This window comes from Gobio gobio, assembly GCF_949357685.1.
Source record: "Gobio gobio genome assembly, chromosome: 1".
NCBI classification, from domain to species: domain Eukaryota; kingdom Metazoa; phylum Chordata; class Actinopteri; order Cypriniformes; family Gobionidae; genus Gobio; species Gobio gobio.
The window spans coordinates 58,652,671-58,676,113 of record NC_137097.1 but is presented as its reverse complement, the minus strand read 5'-3'; the positions used below and the strand labels follow the sequence as shown (position 1 = coordinate 58,676,113).

General features: G+C 39.4%; 1 protein-coding gene across 1 annotated transcript in view; it reads right to left on the bottom strand.

Moving 5' to 3' along the window:
* The window catches only part of cacna1ha (calcium channel, voltage-dependent, T type, alpha 1H subunit a), a 140,818-nt gene that overhangs the window by 45,982 nt on the left and 71,393 nt on the right, over window positions 1–23,443 (bottom strand). The window contains exons 6-10 of the mRNA XM_079823823.1: window positions 19,571–19,730; window positions 16,174–16,486; window positions 13,609–13,701; window positions 12,062–12,875; window positions 9,649–9,989 (exon numbers count right to left, since the gene is read on the bottom strand). Of these exons, the coding sequence (XP_079679949.1) occupies window positions 9,649–9,989; window positions 12,062–12,875; window positions 13,609–13,701; window positions 16,174–16,486; window positions 19,571–19,730 (1,721 nt within the window). The remainder of the gene's footprint in view (window positions 1–9,648; window positions 9,990–12,061; window positions 12,876–13,608; window positions 13,702–16,173; window positions 16,487–19,570; window positions 19,731–23,443) is intronic.

Here is a 23,443-nt window from a genome sequence, read left to right as displayed (position 1 = left end):
CTGAGTGCAAAGCTACAAATTCCCACTGCTGCTGCATCAGGCACATTTGCTGGACAGAGCAATGGAAAAGCAATGACAGTGAAAATGCATGTCGGGACACTGGGCTTTCAGTGGCGGCAACATGGCAGACTAAAGGAGAGTGATGTTAGCAGAGGATGGCTGCACTTCTCCAAAGGGAGTCGGCTGCAGCAACCTTTTATTGCCCTCTTCCTCCATCATATCCCATGATGCATATAGCACACATTCCCCACTTCTTTATGCACCTCTTGAGTGCAGAAAAACTCAGAAAAGGCAAAAGGAATGAAAAACAACAACACTGTCTGTAACTTTCACGGCTATTTGAGAATGCTCAACATTTTACAGCTCTAAACCAACCCAAGTGACCAGAATAATTTCAAGATAAACACGGCATAATGAGACAGATGTGTGATGATGATGATGATGATGATGATGATACATTTCTGGGTAAAGCTAAGTAGATTATGCATAATGTGTCTATGTTAGGGGTGTAGCGGTACACAAAACTGACCCCGGTTTTGAAGTCACGGTTCGGTACGGGTTCGGTACAGCAGATTTACAAAATTGCTTTTTATTTATTTTTATTAAACAATGGTTTACTGGAAAAAAGTGTCTGTCCTTGAATGAATTAAATTATAACAAAAAGTTTATTGAAGATATTGATGTAAGCTATATAGGGGGCCCTTACTCACACAGAGCCCAAACTATATGCCTAAATTCAGTTGCTATTTATTTTTAGGTATAATAAATCAACACTCAAATAACACATTTTATGCATATTAACATATTAACTTCACATTAGGCAGTTTTTGCATTAACTTCTAAATCTAATTATAAAATAGTTTCTTCTCCAATTTGTTGTTGAAATATAATCATTTATACACATTGTCTGTCATTTTCATGACTTATTTATTTAAACATACATTAAATAATCAAGACATCACTAAGTTGAATACAGTTAAGTAGAATATAATGAATATATAGGCTAATATTGTCACATATCTGTGTTTCTGTCATGTTGTTTGCTTTAGTTACATGTTCCTTTTGTCTATGTTTCCCGCCACTTTCTCCGTTAGTCTAGTTCTGTTCAGCTGTGTTTAGTTATCCTTATCTGTATCACCTGTGCCCCTCGTTAGGAAGTCATCAGTGTTTGTATTTAGTTCCCTCGTGTTCATTCATTCCTTGTCTGGTCTCAGTTATGTTTACATGTCATGTTGATGCAGCTTTGTGTTCTGTCCAGCGTTCTTTTGAATAAATACCTGTCTTTGTTGAAGTCCCGTATCGCCTCTTCACTGCAGCACGATACGACCGTGACAAATATAGTGCACATATTTAGTGAAAGAGTTGATTTCTCTAGTGAATAAAATTCTGTGGACACTGAATGACTGCCTGAGGTAAATGTGATGCTACATGACATTGTTTAGTTTACAGTTATATTGAGGTCTTTCCGCCGTTGAAACACTGATTGAGCGATTACACCGCATATGATACGTGACCTTCAGTTGTAATGTATCCTCAGCATACCTTCAGATGGTCATTCATGTTTATTCTTTAGTAAGAGATGATCAATCGCGTCGCACGGCCGCTTGAACTGTGATCAGTGATTCACACCACATTAAGTGTCAAAACGGCATTTATCGTTTGAATTTTGTGATAAAATGGACTGAATACTTAATATGTTCGTGTGGGAACTTGGATTGAAGTGTGTTCCGCTCTTAAAACAAGCCGACTGTTAACTGTTAAAGATTGCACGCGTGCACCGAACCGAAAGCCCTGTACCGAAACGGTTCGGTACGAATACATGTACCGTTACACCCCTAGTCTATGTACATATTTTTTTATGAATTTGTATGCAACGTAACAGCTAGAAGCTATCCAAAGTGTACGTGACAAAGCGTCTGTTGCAAATCCATTTGTCCTTTGTATCAGAAGTAGCACAAGAGCTTGTAGTACATCAGATATAGAACCGAGCAGCCGTTTACAGTTTACTAGCCTGCCTCCGCCCTCCTACATACTTCTGCTCAATTTTCATTTTCCTTCAGTACTCCGTCTGGGATTGCGGTATATTCTTTGGTTTTCTCCGGTCAAAATTTAACCGGTCCAATCAGCAAACAGAGGAAGTGGCTGAGAACAATGACGTTGATGTCGTGCGCTAGTTTGAGATGACATGCGTCACGACCAAACGTTAGCGATTGGTTATGGCAGATCCATAGTGGCTCTGGGCAGATCCAATAGTTTTAAACTTCAACAGAGTACCCGTCTTCAAGGAAGTTAATGCTTGTCAATGGAGAGTGGCCAGACTCTCTGTACAAATGAGATGTACGAGAGTCTGGTAGGACCAGGCTAATGCCGCACCACATCCAGTGTAGACAGCATCACTGATTAGAATGAGTTCAATCGGCTTTTATCGCATCTGGTGTAAACACGGTTTAATAAAGAGGTAAACAACTGTTAAAGTTGTACAATTAATCAATTAAGAAACATTTCCAATACAGAGGATATTATTCAGCTCAATTCAGTAGACATAATAACATTGTTTAACCAACTAATGGAAGATGAGGAGAGTGTTTGAAACTTGTTTGAAAACAGTAATTATCTTTGCATAATTAAAACAGTATGTGATACTCACATTTGCACTGTGATAAATTCATTTGTAAACATACAAAACATTCTGTATAGTCTTTTAATTAATATGATGCTATAAAAGCTGAATAATAATGAAAAATGATCAAATCTGAAATACCAAACACTGCCATTGGTCACAGAAACAGATAGCCCCACCCCAAACTCGTGCCATGGGTTGAGCCACTGTTGTCACGTTGTGCTAGTCAGGATGTTCAAACCAACAAATGGCTTTAAAATAAAATAAAAAAAATTTAGAAGGGGAATAGCACATCCGACTGCAGGATACGTCAACTTCCCATGCATACTTCAGTGATGGGGTGAACAGTGGCGTAGGCTCAGTGGAGTGACTTTGACTGATGCAGTAATGATGAAGACTGTCAGTGGCCCCATGTAAATCCGATTAGGTGGCTGATTGACTCGAGAGTGTGGAGACTCTGCTGAGTCGCTGATCTTTCTCCCCACTATGCCAAGAGCATTCAGTACATAGATCAATGCAGCCAGCCTTATCTCATTACTGTAATCCTCCCTCAATTACTACTGTAGTGACAATTTATTCCAATAGCTGACAGAACAGAACAAGCACCTATATGGATAAGCAAACAATTGATTTCAAATAAACGGCAGTTGCTCAGTAAACAACCTGTCTATCACATCATACACAGTATAACTACAGGCAACCTCTTTCCTCAAGCAATTGAAAAATACAGTATAATCAGTATAATCAAAAAAAAAAAAACCCAACTAATTACTTCTTGTGGCCTGCGTATCCACTTTATTAGGATGAAGCACAGGCGAAGCACTGCTACTTGGGCGCAGAGATATCATGCAACACATGAAACTTTGATTTCATGTGTTGCGTGATATCTCTGAGCCCATGTAGCAGTGCTTCGCCTGGGCTTCCCCATAATATAGTCCCAAGTCAATATCTGCCTAGGAAATCGCCTAGTCTTAATCTGCATCGCTATTTGTATTCGTTGTGAATACGCAGGCCACAAGAAGTAATTAGGTGTTGTTGTTTTTTTTGGATCACTTTTACTCGGGACATGCTAGCTGGCAACATAGGATTCCATTCATTATGCTAAGCTAAGCTAGCGGCGACCCTGCCAAACTAAAACAATGCATGCACTGAGACAAAAATGCATTTGCCCACATATCTAAATGTAGGAAAGATGTTGAATAAGCCCTATTTCTAAAAACGGTGGAGTGTTCCTTTAATAAAGATTCAGTTGTGATATAACTCGTAATAACCTTTTTTTTTTACTGAAATGGAAACAGCTTGTGACATGCCAACAATAATTTAAAACTGGAAAGATATTTATACATTAAGTACACATATAATGGAAGACTAGCCAGCAAGCAGGCAGCGCTATAAATAGACGCTTAAAATGTGCTACTATCAGACATACTCAAAAGCATAACTCAAAAACTTGCGGCGGGATACGGCGTTTAACTTACTGTAAAGCACTGACATTGGTGACACAATCACAAGTTCTTCGACCTAAAAAAGTAGTCCCTCCTTAAAAGACAAAACTAACAAGCATTTTACTGAAGAATTCAAGTTAATTTAAAATGGATCTAAGAATCTCTGTCCAAGGAAGTCTCCAAACCCCAGAGTCACAAATGTCTGCTAACAATTTTCACCTCTTTTGCTTCTGAAATAAGGATTAAAAGAGCCCTATTTTATGTCTTGGGTTAATTAGACAACATGAACTGTTCTTTAAAGTACCATAATGATTAAAGATTTTCACTTCAGAAGCAGACGTGCTATCTGGGCGCCGCATTGGTATTCAACAAGCCACGCTTTAGTCAAAGAGCAACCAATCAATCATATATAATCGCACATAATTACATGTAAGATAAAAGGGTTTGTTCAAATCTATTATTAGAGTACTTACCTCCTATTGTGAATATTGCTCTTTCAATGATGTAAAGTTAAGGTGCACTGGTGCAGCTGAACCCTTATTTCTACCAGTGCAGCTAAACATTATTTCAACACCAATCGCTCTACAAACTACCTTTAAGCAGAGTAACAATATTTATCACAAGCCCTTTATGCACTAGGCTCTATGGCGAACGTCACATTAACAAACAGGAAAACAGGTCTCATTGGCTGTACGAACTGACGGCGATCTCTATGGACTTTTAAGGTAATCAGCAGACCTAGCTAGTTATTTTTATTGTTGCCATTTTATTCTAGCCTGACAAGCCAGACCCACATCAAGATGTTGGGTCTGGAAACTCACCATTGATAGGGCTCAATCCGAGGGGTGGGATAAACGGTTGTCTTTCAAATTCCCTCTGCACGCAATAAGATAGCGCCATGAGCGCCACAACCAACCAGAGCAAAGAAGAAGGTGAAGCCCAGCTAACGTTAGTTGATAGACTTTCGCCGTATCCGGTAGGCAAAACTTCGAACATATCTTCTTTTCTTAAGAATGACTTCAGTGCCGTTCTTTGTTTTTTTCACAAAGAAAAGCTTAACTCCAAGTCTTCCAGAGTCGCGGCCAAAGCCGATTCAAAAGACAGCTGTTTGTCAGCTTCTTTGTTAACGAGTAGCACGCAGAACCTCCGCAACTCGGCCGTGACGTGCCGTCATTATGTTAAGCACCGACTCTATACACGATGTGATTGGCCTGACCAGAGTTTAGTTTTTCCAGCTCTCAGGTCTACCAAGTGTTGCTAGACTACACTCGCGGCAAAATACATTTTCAGCCGCTAGGGTGCGTCTAGATTTCTAGGCAAATTTTATTCGATTTAAATATCTAAATGTTAGTGAGAAGAAGAAAAATAAGAAAAACTATTAGATATCAATCTGCATATTTACATTTATGCATTTGGCAGACCCTTTTATCCAAAGCGCCTTACAGTGCCCATATTACAGGGACAATCCCCCCGGAGCAACATGGAGTAAAGTGCCTTGCTCAAGGACACACTGGTGGTGACCGCTGGGATCGAACCAGCAACCTTCTGTGTGTCAGTTCCATGGTTTAACCCACTGGACCACCATCTCACAATTGCATATGCGATTTTCATCGATTATGCTCACCTTTGCTTGCTCTTTTGAAGCTATCTAGAGTAAAACATCTATATTTAAAGCTGCAGTCCATAACTTTTTGCGCTCTAGCGGTTAATAAACAGAACTGCTGCGTCTTGCGGAAGAACATTGCAGCCGGAGCAACTTCTCTCTGTTTATGTCTATGGCGAGTCACGCAGGGACTGTGCTCCTCCGCAGTGGTTCCTACCAGACTGGTCTGAAATAGTCCCAATATAAACACTTATTATAAGTGTACTATAATGATTCAGGGTAAGACAAAAACACGGTTTGGAAAATGGATTCATGTTGTACATTCTCATTATATAATTTTTGTAAATCTTGAACACAAAAAAAAGTTACGGACAGCAGCTTTAATAAAGCACATACAAAAGACCTGAACCGGAAGTGATGCAACCTGTTTTACAGAATATGGTAGTTTGTTGCGCACAACCCTCATTTTGACAAAATTTTGTGTTAAAAAGCTAGTAAAATGACAGCAACATTTAGTACACCACAGTTTTCAAGGAATAAAAAAAAGTGTATCTTGGCACTTGAGTCAACTAACCGAAACCCTGGCAGTTGGCCAGGTAAAGTATTTATTTTATAACTATTACAACAATGTCAGTAAATGTTTAATTTCCGCCGCATAACAGTATTCAGTTTTATATACAAGAAGACTCAATTCTTCAGTATTATCCTCAATACCAGCTGCAGAAAATGTCAGAACTGCTTCCACACACATTCCTTTCTGTGAGACCTCTATCAGATTGGCTAAACGTCAAATCACAGAATTGGGTGCGAAACCATGAGTAGTAACATCCCAACAACATGGTGAGGAGAGATAGAGGTGCAGTCCGAGGCATTGCAACACAACACAGTTATGTAACCACCAGGAGATCTGTTTGCCCAATAAGGCTATCCTCATCACTGTTTATGAATGAAAAATAAATAGATAGCTAACCTCTGTGCATGTCACAATGACATTTAGCTGGGGAATACATTATGATATAGTCAGTTTAACTGCAAATTACTATTTTATTTTCATTACTAACTGTCATTAACAATCAATCATAATTTAGTTTTTCCTTTACACCAATACATTTGAGTTGTTTCACAGAGTTTATTTTCTGCAATAATCCAAAATTTCCCTTTTAGCTTTTTGTCGAGGGTGATGATAAATTCTAGGTTGGCCTACACCACATTCAAATAACTTCAACGTCACCACCAGTAAGCTTCTGAAATCTCTTTCAGGTATGATTTAAAAAAAAAAACTTTTTCCCTGAAACTTTAAATTAGAATGGCTTGCAAGAACGCAATAATAAACACAACAAAGCTCAAAAGCTGACTAGTGAGTAGAGGAGTTTGCCTGTTCCTGTGTGATGTTTAATGTCTCTGACATCCTCCGTAGCCCTTATTTAGATACTTTTTAGATCAGGGGTCTCCAACCTTTTTTCATTTGAGAGCTACTTTTAAAAAATGAAAGTCACAGAGAGCTACTCATGTTATATAATACTTAAAACTCTTAAATATTGCATCATAATTTTCATATTAACAACTATCCAAACTGTTTTACTCCTGAAAGAGTGAAGTAGTAGTTCCAGTAGTCCAGGGGGGTCCAAACTCGGTCCTGGAGGGCCAGTGTCCGGCTGAGTTTAGCTCTTACTTGCCTCAACACCTGTCTGGAAGTTTCTAGTATGCCTAATAAGACCTTGATTAGCTGGTTCAGGTGTGTTTAATTGGGGTTGGAGCTAAACTTTGCAGGACAGTGGCCCTCCAGGAGCAGGATTGGACACCCCTGCAGTAGTCGGTACTAGGGGTGGCACGGTTCACAAAACCCACGGTTCGGTTCGTATCACGGTTTTAGGGTCACGGTTTTCGGTTCTGTATGGTTCTTGTTGGTTTTTTTCATCGTTAACACTCCAGAAATGTACTTCAGCACATGATATATATAGCTTAATCATCCACAATTTAGGATACAGTATTAAAAAATTGTTATATCAAGTTGTTTCCTAACTGGCTGTCTACCGAGTTCGACACATTGGCGTAACATTTTTCATGTTAATCATATACATTTTTTGATCAGAACAATGCACTGTGGCTTTAATTCAGCTGACCTGATTAACAAACTTCACCATGAAGTGTTCCGTGTGTTTCACAATCACCATATGACATCCAGCGCTTTGAAAAAATAAAATAAAATACACGAAAACACAACACTGCCAGAAGTTTTTGCCCAAACTTCAAAGGCATGTTTACATTTTTAAAACTAGAAGCATATCTTAACTTTTAAATGTTACATTTATCATGTGAACTACTTAATAACAACATGTTATAAATGCATGTGTGTATGAGACAGAGGGGAACACGGTCGCATTTGTAGCAGATATATGCTGCCATCATAAATCAAAGCATGAGACAGACAGGGGTCGGAGGAGAACACCGGAAAATGTGACAGAATGGACTATATTTGTCTGTATTTGCAATACATGAGCCGCGGTTCAGCTGCGCGAGACAAACACTGCCAGTGTGTATGCGCAAAGGGCGCGCGCGGCTCCCGCTCTCCGCACTGCATCTGCCCTGCCTTATATATGACGCTAGCGCATCCTCCAACAACTCCGGGCAGTCTTCCTTATCTCTCCCACTTGCATTTCTACACGTGACGTGACCTGCAGCACTCCACTTTTACTTTACTGTATTGTCCACACACACACACACACACACACCTCTTATTTCTCGCGAAAAGGACACCCATTGTCTGAGGTAACATTCGGGCACGAGGATACATTGTACATGAGTCGAACCGTGCGACGCACACACTCCGAACCGAGACAAGCGAACCGAACGGTTCGGTTTTTTTCCATGTACCGTGCCACCCCTAGTCGGTACCAATACCATAAACATTTTACGGTACTCTGTACCAATTTTGGTACCACAGCAAAATGTTTTTTATTTTTATTTTATTTAACAATTTTTTTTTAAATCAATGTTTATTATTTATGATGATAATCATAAGTAAATAATACACAAACATGTAAAGGCTGTATGCTGTTTAAAAGTAAACATTGTTTATAAACGAAAGATCAAGTGAAAAATAAGCAACCATTACAAATTATATAATTAGTATTATTTATTTCATAATTATTATTATTAGTATTTATAAATGTATTATTATTACATAGAGACGTAGTTAAATTTACTGTAGGCTACAATATGTAGTCAATTTCTTCAAGTTAAACCAAATTTTTATTTTGACGGGTTGCCGTGAATACCATGAATACCTTTGAGTGTCTGTGTTCATGATATGACAGTGGGTGCGCGTCTCAATCAGCTCCCTAGTTCAGTCAGGGCACTGATCATCAGGGATCAGCCCATTGACTTGTGTCCTGATCAGTGCCCTGACTTCTGAACCAGGGAGCTGAATGAGACGCACCCAGTTTTCTCAAATGAAACGGTAAATTCTCATGAAGTGACATGTTCGTGTCGGCAGAGACTACACACGGCAGAGACTACAAGAGCGAGTGCGTGCGCGGCGCCCGTCATCCACACAGACGCAGAACATGCAGGAGTAATATTTAAATAGTATTTTGCAGTTTAATATTTACAGACACTAGTATATATTCAGCTTCAATCTGGACCATGTTGGTGACCCCTGTTTTAGATGCTGCCTTTTTCAAGACAAGTAAAAGCTTCATTTCAATCACAAGTGGGGGTGTGGGGGTGGTGCACTGGTATTACTGATGTATAAAACATCAGAAAATATCTTTAGCTTGTGTTAACCAAAGATCTTGTTGTAAGCATTTAACCAAAAACCCATTAAAAACCTATTGTCTTCATGCCAATAGAGCCGGAAAATCTAAAATGCTATCTAGTTTTTGGGTTTTGGCCAACAAGAATACGTCCTCCCTGCAGCACTCTATCAAAGCAATGCAAGCGTTCAGAATATTCCTGAAGGAACCCACACTTGCACTCACCTGCTCATGGTATTCAATCCCCATACTCAAGGTGTTGATAAGGATGGCAATCATGATTCCTTGATTAAAGTATTTGCTATCCACTATGCGTGTCAATCGGTCCCGGAAGTCCTCCCAGTACTGAGCCAGGCGGATACGCTTCTCCAGTATTTTATGACGGGATACACGGCTGGGTTTGAACTCTGCTCCATGGGAGAACTCGTACACCACGTCCCCTTCTGAATCACTGAGCTCCAGATCCATGGTCTCTAGGGCCCTTGCGCAATATGGGCAACTCAGGAGCTCAAGAAGCAACGGAGTGGGCACCACACCAGCTATCTGCAACAGCACACGACTGTGGCCTACATGGGGGGAAAGCACAGTCAGTCAACAGTTACTGCGTTTCATGCATTTCAATACATTAAGGAAACTCAAATGAACCATTACATTTGCTTTAGGAAGCTAACATGCGTGTTATGTATAAGGGTACAATTAAAATGTTAATGAAGTGTTTTCCATTACTTCACATAAAAAGACCATAAGAGTTATTTTTTATAATGTAGTTTGTAATGCAATAATCATGTTGTTTTTAAAAGTAACATTCCCAAACACCAATTGCTGATTTGTCGGTTGCCATTGTCCATTACTTCCTTCTAGATTGAGCACATCTCTCAGGAGGAACATGATGTCTAAATCATTCACATGATTTATTCAACCTGGCGTATAACGTTTATTTAATGTAAGGTCACTTCTTTGAATGATTACACATATCTAGACCTAATGTGTTCCACTTTACCAGTTACTTCAACTAGTTAGTCTATTGGTTTACATTCTAGCCACAGTCAAGGCAGTGCTCAATATATGCTGTAAGTCCTCTTTTGGCCTTGTGATCTCACTACTTTAAATAACACGAATCAGTCTAATCGGAGTATGTCTGTGGCTGTACTCTTATACTAATGTGTTTCCTGAGGACATAATCATACATAGTGTCCCACTTTAGCCTGTGGTAATGAGCTGAAGTGGAGGTGACTTGAGCAGCAATCAAAAATTACTGCTGGCAAAGGCAGTGAATTCAAAGGAAACATGCATATTCCAAGACAGAAATCCACAAATAGTCACTCTGCAACAGACTGATATAGAAATGAAAACTGAAAGAGATGCCTTGGTTCTCTGGGGCTGAACAAACAATATATTGCAAAACCAAATGTACTAAATTCTACTTATTTATTCCAAACTGGAATATAGTACTGCTCCTGCAGTAAATTTGTCACTGAAACTCATTATAGATTTAAAGGAGCAATTGACCTAAAAAACAATAAATTCTATCCATTTTCCATGTCTTCTAAACCTGTATGATTTTAAATTATGTTGGAAACCAAACAGTTTTGGTTACCCTTGACTTCTATTGCACTGTATAGACAAAAAAAAAAAAAAAAAAACATTTTTCAAAATATCTCATGTTTATCTCTTATGTTTATCCAAACCTGGAATGACATGATGGTGATTAAATGTTGACATAAGGTCAATTTTTTGTGAACTATCCCTTTAAATAATTATTCAATGAAAATCTGCATTGTAAAATTTGTCACATTACGATTGGTTACAAAACACAGAAGAACCAGTTACTGCATTCCCATCCAATTCTTTCACATTTTCCAAATCTTTCATATTTCTGAACATTTGCCTAAAGGAGTGTAACAGCTTGCATAATGAACGTCTGATATTCTTTCTTGGATTAATACTCTAGTAAGAAAACTGTCTACTCCTCTTTGGTTCATGCCCCGTGTCTTGCCTCTTATTCTGTGTCAGACAGTCAAAACTCAACCTTTAATGTCAATTTCGACTTAAATAGAAAATTCACCTATAGAGCATAAACGTATACAGTATATTAATTTTGACTTTATGCATTTACTTCCAGTTTTATCAAGCTAGTGGCATTTCTGATCACTGACGTCTTACAGACATGCGTGAATATATGTGAATGTGGATTTAATGAGAGCTGTGGTAAAAATTAAGTTATATGGGTTGGGAAAGACATGAGATGATGATAATTTTTTTTCTATTTGAGTGAATTAAATCTTTAATGCTACTCAACTAGAAACCTCAGCAGCCTAAATCATTGAAAACCAACTGATCTTTTCCCTCCAATGACAGAATAAGCCAGCTGCCTCCATTGTACAGAAGGAATCAACGGTCGACGTAGGATTTCAAAGGGCTTGACGGCCGCAATCGCTGGAGTGCTAGCTGTCGCCTCACTCCTTAAAAGATTGTATTAATGACTTTAACATTTGAGGTATCGATTTTCTGTCGCATTCATAAAGGACTGCCTGACAATTACTTCTCAGAATGCCTTTCTTTATCCTGAAACAGGCTGTGTAGGGTGAGTACAACTGGACCTGACTGGAAGTGGAAACGAAGTCAATGAAAAACTTACTGTGTTCTCCCATGAGCTGGTGCAGCTTCTCAAAAGGATCAATCGCATCACATCCTGTATTTGCATCCGATTCCCTCCTCCCTTTCCCTGAAGAACTGCTGCCTGTATAGGTGCAGATGAGGGAGGGCAAGATGGTTGGATAGTTCATTCCCCCATTTAGTCGTCCAAGCGCTGGAAGACCCACCATGGCGCTCGTTCGCCCTTGTGGGGCCTCGTGAAAGTCACCTTGATAAATGCTGTGCACTGACTGAGTCCTGGAAGAAAGATTGTGCATGCCAGTTGGCTGAGAGGACACGGCCAGTTGTGGCCCTGTTGTGTTAGACCTCATTTCCAGAGCCTCGCCGGGCCCAGTAGAGGCCACAGGACTGGGGTTGCCATTGCTGAGGTGACAGTGCTGTCGTTGGTGCTGTTGGATGAGGTTGTGGATGGAACGGACCCAGTGTCCACCACCCCTGTGCCTGCTGTGACCGTTGACCCCGCCGCCACTGCCTCCTCCTCCTCCTCCTCCTCCTCCTCCTCCTCCTCCTCCTCCTCCACTCAGCACGCTGTTGGGGTTCACCTTCTTTCTGCGCTTGCTCTGCCAGGCGTTGTAGATGCGGGAAGCGCGACGCTTCACCTTGCGGTACAGGTGGCTGATGTACCTGAGCATCTCCTCGTAGCAGCTCCCCGGCTCAGAGTAGCTGGCAAGGGTGCTGTCATTGGAGACGTAGCATGCTCGCTGCTCCTGCATCAGCTGGTTCTCACGCTGCTTTGTTTCTGCGAACTGGGTTGCTATTACAACCAGGCACAGGTTGATCATGAAGAAGGAACCGACCTGAGGGAAACAAAAGTCACTTTAGTTTACCATCATGCACGTGTGAAATCTCTTTAATGCCTGTTTTACACCTCACATGTAAGTGGTGCGCACACACACTACAATTCAAATGTTTGGGGTCGCCAAGATTTTTTCTTTTTTGAAGAAGTCTCTAATGCTCACCAAGGCTGCATTTATTTGATCAAAAAATCCAGTAAAACAGCAATATTGTGAAATATTATTGCTTGAAATTAAAATAGTATTATGAATTTGTATTAATTATTAATAATATTTTAAAATATTTTAAAATGTAATTATTCCTGTGATGACCAAGCTGAATTTTCACCATCATTACATTATTCTTCAGTGTCACATGATTCTTCAGAAGTCATTCTAATATGCTGATTTGATGCAAGAAACATTTCTTATTATTATCGATGTTGTGTGTATATTTGCTCAATTCATACTCAGGAACTGAGCTGTCATTTTAAAGCCATTCTCAAGTCAAATTTCTGAATTCTAAACAAGGTTCACTTTAAGCTTTTATAGGTCACACTGAGAAACAGATCTATTTGTAATGTCACCTGTACATTTGTATATACTACTTAATATTTCACAAATGTATGGACCAGGGTTGAGTTAAATTGGTCTGAATTGTAATTTAGTAAATTCCACTTCCTGTCATTGTGCTCTACTCATGTATATGGTGAAACAGGCTGAAAATATGAAATACGTTCAATTAGAGTATACTTACTATAATAAGAAATATAAAATATATAAAATTGTAAAAGGAGTGCGCATCCATAACGTAATACATGATGTCCACCCATCCTTCCAAAGTAATAACCTGCAAAAAAACAGAAGAGAAATTAAGAAGAAATGCTGTAAGACGGAAGCTTCAAGTGATCATTATCTTGAGTTTGGCCCAACAGAATAGCAGTCTCAGGGGCCTGGCTCACATTTCCAACTGTGCAGATGGCTGGTGGCTCAAACACTGAGTTTTGAGAGTTTGTTTGGGGAATGGAAAGCCAGCAAAATTAGTGTATTTTTTTTCTGCAGGTTATTGAAAATTCAAAAGTTCAAGTTCAAACAAATTCAAATGTAGAGCACTGCTATTGCACTTTGGTTTTCAATAAATTACCTTAGTTTACACACTCAGATCAAGACATCTCTATTTTTTATCTTGAACACAAAGTGTTAGGCTTAAACACTACGCACTACGTTTCTTCCCAGGGATTCATTTAGATTTTTTTAAGATAAAGACTCTTTAGTGCACACAAAGTACAAAGGCCATATAAATCAGAGAGAAATATAGCAAAGTCTTCATGGCACAGAGTGATGCCAGAGGTCTGATTGTTAGTTTGATTGCAATAAAAGTATAGTGCAGGGTTACGTCTATTAGCATTGAGTCATTTGCTTTGGAAGCTCTGCGCCTGCAGCACTGCATTTCATTCCCATCCAGCTGTATCATTTAGCATAGACCTCATGTTTGAACCCCAGTTTTTCTCATTCTTTTTATGCTGTCTACTGGATTCATTTTCTGGTTCTGGAAAGTAGACATTTTTTATTTAAACAGACTAATTTCTGTTGTTCACATAAAAATAAAAAACATGAATCTTCTTTTTTTGATTTCCGCAGTGCATCCACACTTGGCTTTAAAATAGCTGATTCAAAACTTAGCCACATTTACATTTTGTAAATGAGACTGTACTGCTAGACACACAATTTTACATAATTTATTATAGCCTCTTTTTACAAACTGTACACAGCCAAACCAGGCATAAGTTCAGTTTTTTGGGCTCAGGATTTAATGGATGTCAGACTAACAAAAACTTGTTACTTGGATTGGTTTCAGCTGGTCATAGCACTAATATCCTTGAATATTTCCTTATGTGGTGGGTGTTTTAGAACTTTAGAAGATAATTCTCTTAAAACACTTTTTACTAGTTTTGACTTGCCTGCTAACAATGTCCAACAACAAACAATCATCACAAGAGAATTTTTCTGAAATGTTTCTGTTTTTTGAAAGCAACATTTCCAACAGACCTCAAATGATGCATTGTTTAATAGCATTTCTTATGGAAATAGTTTATGGAAATGTTAATTTAAAAATATATATTTTTTAGAATACATTTTATTTGTGGCTAAGAAACATGTCATAAATAGCATTTTATGCATTCTAAATACACACAGTTAGCTAATATTTTCAAAATAATTTAGGAAAATACTAATTAAAAATATCTGAAATGTATAAAAATCTTCTGCTCACAAGTGAAATCTACCTTGAATTTCATTTCTTTTCTTTATATAAACAGATATAAATCCATTTTCACGCAATAAATATTAAATCCTAAAATATTATTCATGCTACAATTCATGACTCCATCTTAAAATGTATGGATTTAAAAAATGTACGTCTGGATCTAGAACAACTTGAAAACAAATATACCTAAAAGGATTAAAAAAAATGAATAAAAAATAAATTATGTCAGTTTAATTTTACAGTAACCATTATATAAAAGGTTTATCTGGACATAAAAGGGTAAATAGGTTAACAAAAAAAAGATTGTTTTAGAATAACCTTCTCCCTGAGGTGGCATCTTATGAGTACAATCCAGGTCCTATTAAAATCTTATGTCGACACAGGTGAAAACCCTTTAGGCCCTCTTTTATAATTGCATACCCTGTATGGTCTTTATAGCCCAGCAAAAAGGAACACCACGTGACTGACCCACTTGGACAAATGAGACTGACAATTATTTCCACAGAATGGAGCACAGGTCACATTGTATGTCCGTACAGTGGGCCTAATGCGCCCCACCACCAAGAGCATGACTGCGCATATTCAATACTCTTAAACAGGGATCTGTGCCATAAGTCTGTCTGTGGTGATTCAACTCTGCTGATGAGGATGGATTGAGAGTACTGATGAGTTAATATGCAGCGGGACGCTTTTTCTTTTTTTATTTAATTTCCACAGGCTGCGATACAAGATATCACTTTCCCATCGAAAAATCTCATCACTTTGCACAGCTCCTTCCAGGAAAGGGGCAGAAATGACTAAAACAGACATTTGCTCAGTGGAGATTCAATTATTTGGTGTGGTTGGCGCGTGCTTAACAAGACTTTGTTCTTTCAAGAAGAAAATCAAGCAATAAAAAGTTGTAAAAAGGCTCATCTATCTTTGGAATAACTAGGGCCTTTGACTTCAGGAAATAGAACGCTTACTAATGCATTCCCATTCCCAGAGCATCCAACAAAAAGACCATCAGTGATATGTGGAAAATGGATAACAAATATGATTCCAAAAGGAATGTACCTGGAATATCGCAATCCAGGCATATCCAATATTATCAAAGTTCACTGCCCCTTTGTGCGGGTTGAGCTCCCCAGCCTTACACACACTGTAATACTGGTTCCAGTTAACACAGCTGCTGTTGCTGGTCCCATCCAGGCCAGTGTAGGCATGTCCCGGTGGATATGCATTTAAAGTGCACTCAACACCCTCCTTAAGGTTGGGCACCTCACTGCAGCGCAGCATGCCGTTCTCCTTATTGGTGGAGCAGATGAAGGGGTTGTCCTCACCGTCTTCATTCATGTAGTATGGACTCATGAACGACAGATTATAAAGGCTGTGGAAACACATGAAAAACAAAGTGAAATATTTGACATTTGCTTACTAAAACAGACTGTAGCTAAAACATTATATGCCCGGACTGAGACCACAGCTTCTTCCTTATCTTTAAACAAGTCATTTACATGAGAGGACCCCTGCAGAACCTCATGACTGTGTGCCAAGGTCAATAAGTCTCTTAAAATATCAGGTTCAGTTTGTAAAATGTCATGTGGTGCGATTCCCCCAAAACAGTATGACATTTATGAATTAATTAATTTCATGATATTTACCTTGACAAAATATTTTTTTAAATATGGATTAAGATGTTGACACATATGTTACTATGGTTGTACCACTTGACACGTAAGCAACTTTTCCACCGTCGGGCTGAATGGTTTCAGTTGTGTTTCCACTTGAGCCTGGTACAGCACGGAGCGATTACAAACTGTTCACGGCCAAGAATTCTCTGAATCGTGCTGGTAGAATCCGTGAAGTGACGTCGCAACTCAGGATTGGTCACTTGTCTGTTGCCTGGCTACCAGTTTTTCTGTAGCAGGCTAAGCACTCTATTTGAGCAATGTAAACAAAAATTCATAATAAAATAAAAATAAAAATATCTGATCATCCTCTATAATGTGGCCATTATTTACATCTCATATCATCAGTAAATGTTGTGTTGCCAAGGCAACGACTGATGCTTTTGTATTACATTCCAAAGACCCTCCACAGCCCCCCAGTGGAAAAGGAAACCAGAACTGTACCAGCTGGCCTGGACTGGCACGGAACCGTTCAGCCCGACGGTGGAAAAGTGGTTTTAGAGTCATTCAATTTAAACTTGAAAATGGTATAAACATTGTCCAATACCACCTGAAACCAACAGGACACAAATAGTATTTTTTTTGGCAAATGTGTTTTAAACTAGATTTTTTTTTAAAGGGGGGGTGAAACACTCAGTTTCAGTCAATCTCATGTCAATCTTGAGTGCCTATAGAGTAGTATTGCATCCTTCATATCTCCGAAAAGTCTTTAGTTTTATTATATTTATAAAAGAAAGATACGCTGTACCGAGTCTTTCCGGAAAAAAAAACGAGCAGCTGGGGGCGTATCTTGTGGGCGGAACTAAAGAATTACGAGCGTGCACAGCGATTGCGTTGAAAGCTGTGACATCCTTAAACATGGAAAAAACGTTATCCTAAATAAACCATGGAAATGGATACATATATGATCCAGAATCAGATCTAGAGGCTGGAATTGAACAGGAGAAGCAACAACGACGACTACAGCAGGACGTCTCAACGGTATGTACTGTATATAACGTTACCTGCTTATAACTGCTTGTCATGCGCGAGTTTTACAACATTTGTGTGTGTTTACTCATGGTTTATGAGGACATAATTTGATTTATGGACTATTGTATGCGATTAAATGTTAGCAGTAGCAAGCGGAACGGTTTTGCAAGTCAGACTAGTGTGTGTTTACCTAAGCTGCGTTTCCACCGCAGGAACTTTCCCCAGGAACTTTGGGGTGGTACTCGGTGTGTTTCGACCGCAGGAACCGGGGTCTCAATGAAGTTCCGGGTAAATATTTCCCCCTCCAAACGGCCCTGCTCCAGAGGTAGTATTTTTTCAAAGTTCGGGAACTTTTGGGGGTGGGACTTGGGCGCTGAGCATGCTGATTGGTTAAACTCACGCAGCATTTTATTTCAACCGGCATTTTTTTAAAAGTCTTTTGCGAGGTTCGTTCTGCACAAAGACATTTGAAGCAGTTTTACTCACCGCCTGCTTCCAATCTTAATCGCTGGAACCGCTCCATCTTTCAGCGTTAGACGAGCTACAATTCCGGAGTTGAACTGGGCCTTGTTTAAAAAATGATCGTCGCCAAAATGCAGGGGTCCCATTAACGCTGGGTTCTTTGGGAAGCTGTACAGGGTTGTCTTGGGTTGTCCCGGACAGCCAAAAACACACATCTTTGGTGACATTGTTGATTTTGTTACGTCCTGTCCTGTGACTGCAGCGCACCCAGCTTCCTTAAAGCCGAGCACAGCGCTATAATTGGCGTGCATTTCTCTCTCGCTCTAGTCGCGCGTGCGCCCTTCCGGGAAAAAACTTTCCGAAACTTATGAGAAACCGGAAGGAGTATTTTTGCCATAGAAATACTCCATCAAACGTCCAACTTTTTTTTTTTTTTTACTTTGTCCATGTTTAGCATGAGAATCCAAGTCTTTAACAGTGTAAAAATCTCAGTATGCATGAAACAGCATTTCATCCCCACTTTAAATGTTTTCTTTTTCTTTATCATGAATACTCTTGCTTGTCATTGATTCATCTACCTAATATGTCTAAATTAGATCAGAAGTACGATTTAAAAGAAAAATAAGTTAATTTCACAATTATTATTAAATTTAAAACAGAACATGACGGTCAAGCATTGTTATTAAAACAAAATATACTCTAATGCCATGGAAGGTTTGAGAATATCATGGCACAAATGGTACTGCTAAGAAAAAAATGTATCAACTGAATGCATAAAAAGGCTGAACCGGGTCAAAACTCTGCTTTTACTGCCATCATATGCAGGGCTTAATATAATTTAATCTCAATCAAATAAAAATAAACTTCAGAACAAGACATTTCACTAGCTCGTCTTTTCTGCAAAATAAGAACTGGCAGGTGAAAAAGTTATTGCTCTAGCATGTATGAATCGCAGGGCCATTACACAAACACATGCATTCACAGAGCACCAATTTGTCCCATTACATCAAAATATATGATTTACAATTCAACCCATTTTGATGACTGCAGTCTGTACTAATCAATGCCTCTAGAGACTCTTCTATGTAATGTGGTTTTACTCTTGTACCCTTGTTGGAGGTGTGTGTACCTTCAGTGCTCGGGGACCAATGCTCAGCACTGATTTGACGCCAGGGTGCAATGTTCAGTTTACAAGACTGTCAGTGGCTGAAATGCCATTGCTGCTGGCAACAGTTGGCTGCCACTTTGGATCATGTTGGTAGCGCTGACATGCTCCCAGCAGAGAGAGGGTAAAAGAGGAGAAGAGGGGAAGAAGGCTGCCCGTTAGATAAGAGCAGGACAGTACTTACGCTTTCACGTCATCTGGCATGAAACACCGATTCCTAAGAAGTCCAGCCCACAGCTGCACCCCGACAATGCCGAATATAAAGAAGACAAAAAAGCACAGCAGGAGGACGTTGCCTAACATAGGCAGAGTATCAAGAAGCAGAGTCACCAGTATCCTCATACCTGAAATACAAAGGCAGAAGAGAACACAGACGCATTTTAATTCTCCTGTGCAAACTCCATACTGCTTTTAGGGTTTTCATAACATCTATGCTTTATTTTTGAAAGTACTGGTATAAACTGTGGATAGACCAGTGTATGGATTAATCAGACAATATTTTGAGATTATCAACGTTAACTGATAATTGTTGACCAATAACCGGTTCAAAATTTACCAATGGATATAATTTTTGAGGGAATTTTAATTAAATACTTTGAGAAGTAAATGTGCATTTGATTTGGCCAGAGGAGAACTGGCACCCCGACTGAGCCTGGTTTCTCCCAAGGTTTATTTTTCTCCATTAGGTCACCTGATGGGGTTTTGGTTTCCTTGCCACTGTTGCCTCCGGCTTGGCATGCTCAGTTGGGGGCACTAAATTTCACTAAATTTTTTCAACTAAATATCCAAATAAATCTAATTATTAAACTAAATTAACCATATAAACTAAATTACTGATCTAAAGCCCACACTGTCACTGTATGATAATTGAAATGAACTGATGACATCACCGTTTTCTCCGGAATGGCTATACAGCTGAATAAAATTCTGTTGCATTATTTTCCTGTTTAACACTGTAAAGCTGCTTTGAAACAATCTACATTGTTAAAAGCGCTATATAAATAAAGTTGACTTGACTTGATTTCAGCTATTTTGTTATTAAATTATATCATATTGCAAATTGACACATTTATGAGGTGAGTTTTTATACATTATTTTAACTAAAGGAGCACTAGATATACACAATAAAAGTGCAACTACATTGTCCACTTTGCAGGACCTTTTGAGTCACAAATACTAAGAAATGTGATTTACTTGAAACTACATTAAGACCAACAGAATCCTCCTAAATGTTGCTCCATCCAGTGAAACAGTTGTTGGAAGAAAGAATTTCAAATTGAATAATATGTGTGAAATATTCAGTTTTTGTGAGTTCCCAGCATGCATTGCAGAACAAAGAAATTATGCGGTTACTGTTATAGGACTGTTGATTCACTGTTTCAGTAGCTGTCAAGTATTGTTACACTTTTGGCGTTAAAAAAAAATGTCAGGATTTACTAAAGACACAGTGAAAACTTTGCGCTGAAAAGGCATGGACACAAAATTTATGGGAGGAGAGTATTTAAGTGAATCACACAACACAATTTAATAAGGTTTGAGCTCAATTGATTTAAATTTGAACCATTATTTACAGCCCAAAAAGAAGCATGTCTTAAACTAGACGCTAATTTGCACTGCTCTTGTTAGATTGTGTTGGTCATGATCTGTGTTCTGTAATTTGCGCTTCATCAGTAGATCACGCGCAGAACTTTCCACTCCCATTAACGCATTTATAGGATTGCACTCTCATGCTAATTTGCCCTGTTTAGTAAATCTGGCCCTATGGCTACCAAAATGATTTATTTTGTTGCTAATTGAAAATTGTTGAACAATCAATCTGTATGTGAGCGTGTGAATAAATAAGAATGGTGAAAAGGGTGAGGCACACATAGTCGGGAGTTAAGTGTGACAGCTTACAGTTACATGTAGTTGCCTTGATGAGTTTATTGACTGAATGAGTTTAGCGAATGCATTTAGTGAATGAAAATTTCAAATTGACAAAACAAAGTAATGTTACTTAGGACAATTTTTTTTAAACAAATAGTTGAGAGGACCTAAAAAAATTGTTTTACTGTGTATGTAGTGTAATGTAAATCAAATGGAAAAACTTGTTGTAGAATGACACCTTTAAACTAAATTGGTCCCACTTGCAATAATGCTCGACAGAGCAGAGAAATTGCATATTTTAAGTGCACTGCTGATGGACCACAGTTCACAGGGACTGTCTGAGTCTAAATTTAATGGAAAATTAAAGACTTAAACTACTGAACAAAAACTCATTCCCATTATCCTCCACTGAAGGTTTTTACAACCACTAATAAAAGCTAACCACCACTCAGAACACCGTAGCAACCACATAGCAAGACCCTAGCAACTAGGGCTGGAACGATTTGACCTCAGATCAAAATCTTGATTAATTTCATATTTTACCTCGACTACGATTAATGAACGATTATTTTGCTCTTTTTTTTTGCTTTCCTTTTTTTGCCCTCATTGTTCACTGATAAGGTTTGTACTGTAAATATGTTCAACTATTAAAGGTGGGATATTTTTTTCTAAGGAAAAAGTGCATTTCTTTGTGATTTTAAAATACTTGAAGGAAACAGCTCAGTTTCAGCAGTTATTGTCTATGGGTCGTAACATTTCTTACAGATTTACGTTTTTTGTACATCAGATACAGACAAATTAGAACATAGGCCTACATTACATTTATTTGAATGCATTAATGAGAGAGTGATTGTGTGTGTGAATTACTGTTACCTTCTCTATTAATTATGAATTTGTTGTTTGTAGTTACTTCAAAGGTAGACAAATCTATGCTATAACGGTTGAGTTTCTAAGCTACTTTAGTGATACATCACAGGACAGCATTGACAATGAGTTTCTGCGCTCCTCTCTGCGCGCGATCTTCACGTGATGTGCGAGCTACTGTCTGTGAGTGTTCGTGTGTCACAATATATCTACCATTAATTCAACATAATACACATCTGATGGTCTAAAATCGCTTCAATGTTCAAACTGGCAGGCCTTAAAACATACAAATGACAAAGGACGCAAGTGAAAGTGATCTGGCGCGCGTTGTCAGAGACATGACAAACGCGTCTCACAGAAAAACGCTCATGAGCACTGAACGGAGAAGTTCCCTTTCGAAAGGGAACTCGCGCTGCGTCAGCTTGACGCTACGGGGAACGCCTCCAGCGTGACTGGTGCCTGAAATCACAATGAAAAAACTTCAATCCTATTGACCGGCGACAGCCTATGATGTCATCAAGGTGCGACCAGGAAGTATATAAGGGCGCCTTGCCAGCATGACAGTATCTCTTCGTCTTCAGGGACTGTTTTGCCTGTCTTCACGTGAAACGTCTACAAGAAGGATAACAATGAAGTGTGCTGAGGCCACTTCTGCAGAAGTGTGTTTTGAACGTGTAGCTTGCGCTTTGGATACACACACACTTTGTGTTTACTGTCTGGGAGAAGAGCATGCAACTCGGCTGGACCTCTTCTCGAGGGGAGAGGTTTCAGCATCTGGGAAAGACCACGCTCGAGCTGAGGCTGAGCGGCGTCTGAAATGCGCTTCCCAGATGGATCTGGCTCGTCGCTTGGAGACAGTTATGGTTCTTGAGGACGATCCAGATTGCGAGAGGCTCGAGCAGAGGATGGGTGAGTCAGTTAAAGATGCTGAAGCTTTTCAAACCATCCTGTCCCATGTACGGGGAGTTGCTGGAAGTCATGGAACGCGCTGCGGGTAGACTGCAGCTGCCTTTGCGGCGCGTGAGGAGAGAGGCTGAGCGTCCAAACAGTTTGGACGATCGGTTTCTCTCCGCCCATGACCTCCCAACTCCTGGGAGTCTTCCATTCCTTCCAGGTCTCCATCAGCAGATCTCGAGGGGATGGAAGAAACCATACTCAGCCCTGCATCTGTCGACATCGGCGAGCTAAATTTCGCTGATGTCGAGGGATTGCCTGGCTGGGTATGTGTCGGGGCTGCCCGTGGACAAGATGTTATGTTTATCTCGCCTCTGGGCGGCCTGCGACACTGTGGCTCCCACCCTGCCGGTCTAATGCTTGAATGGCAGGG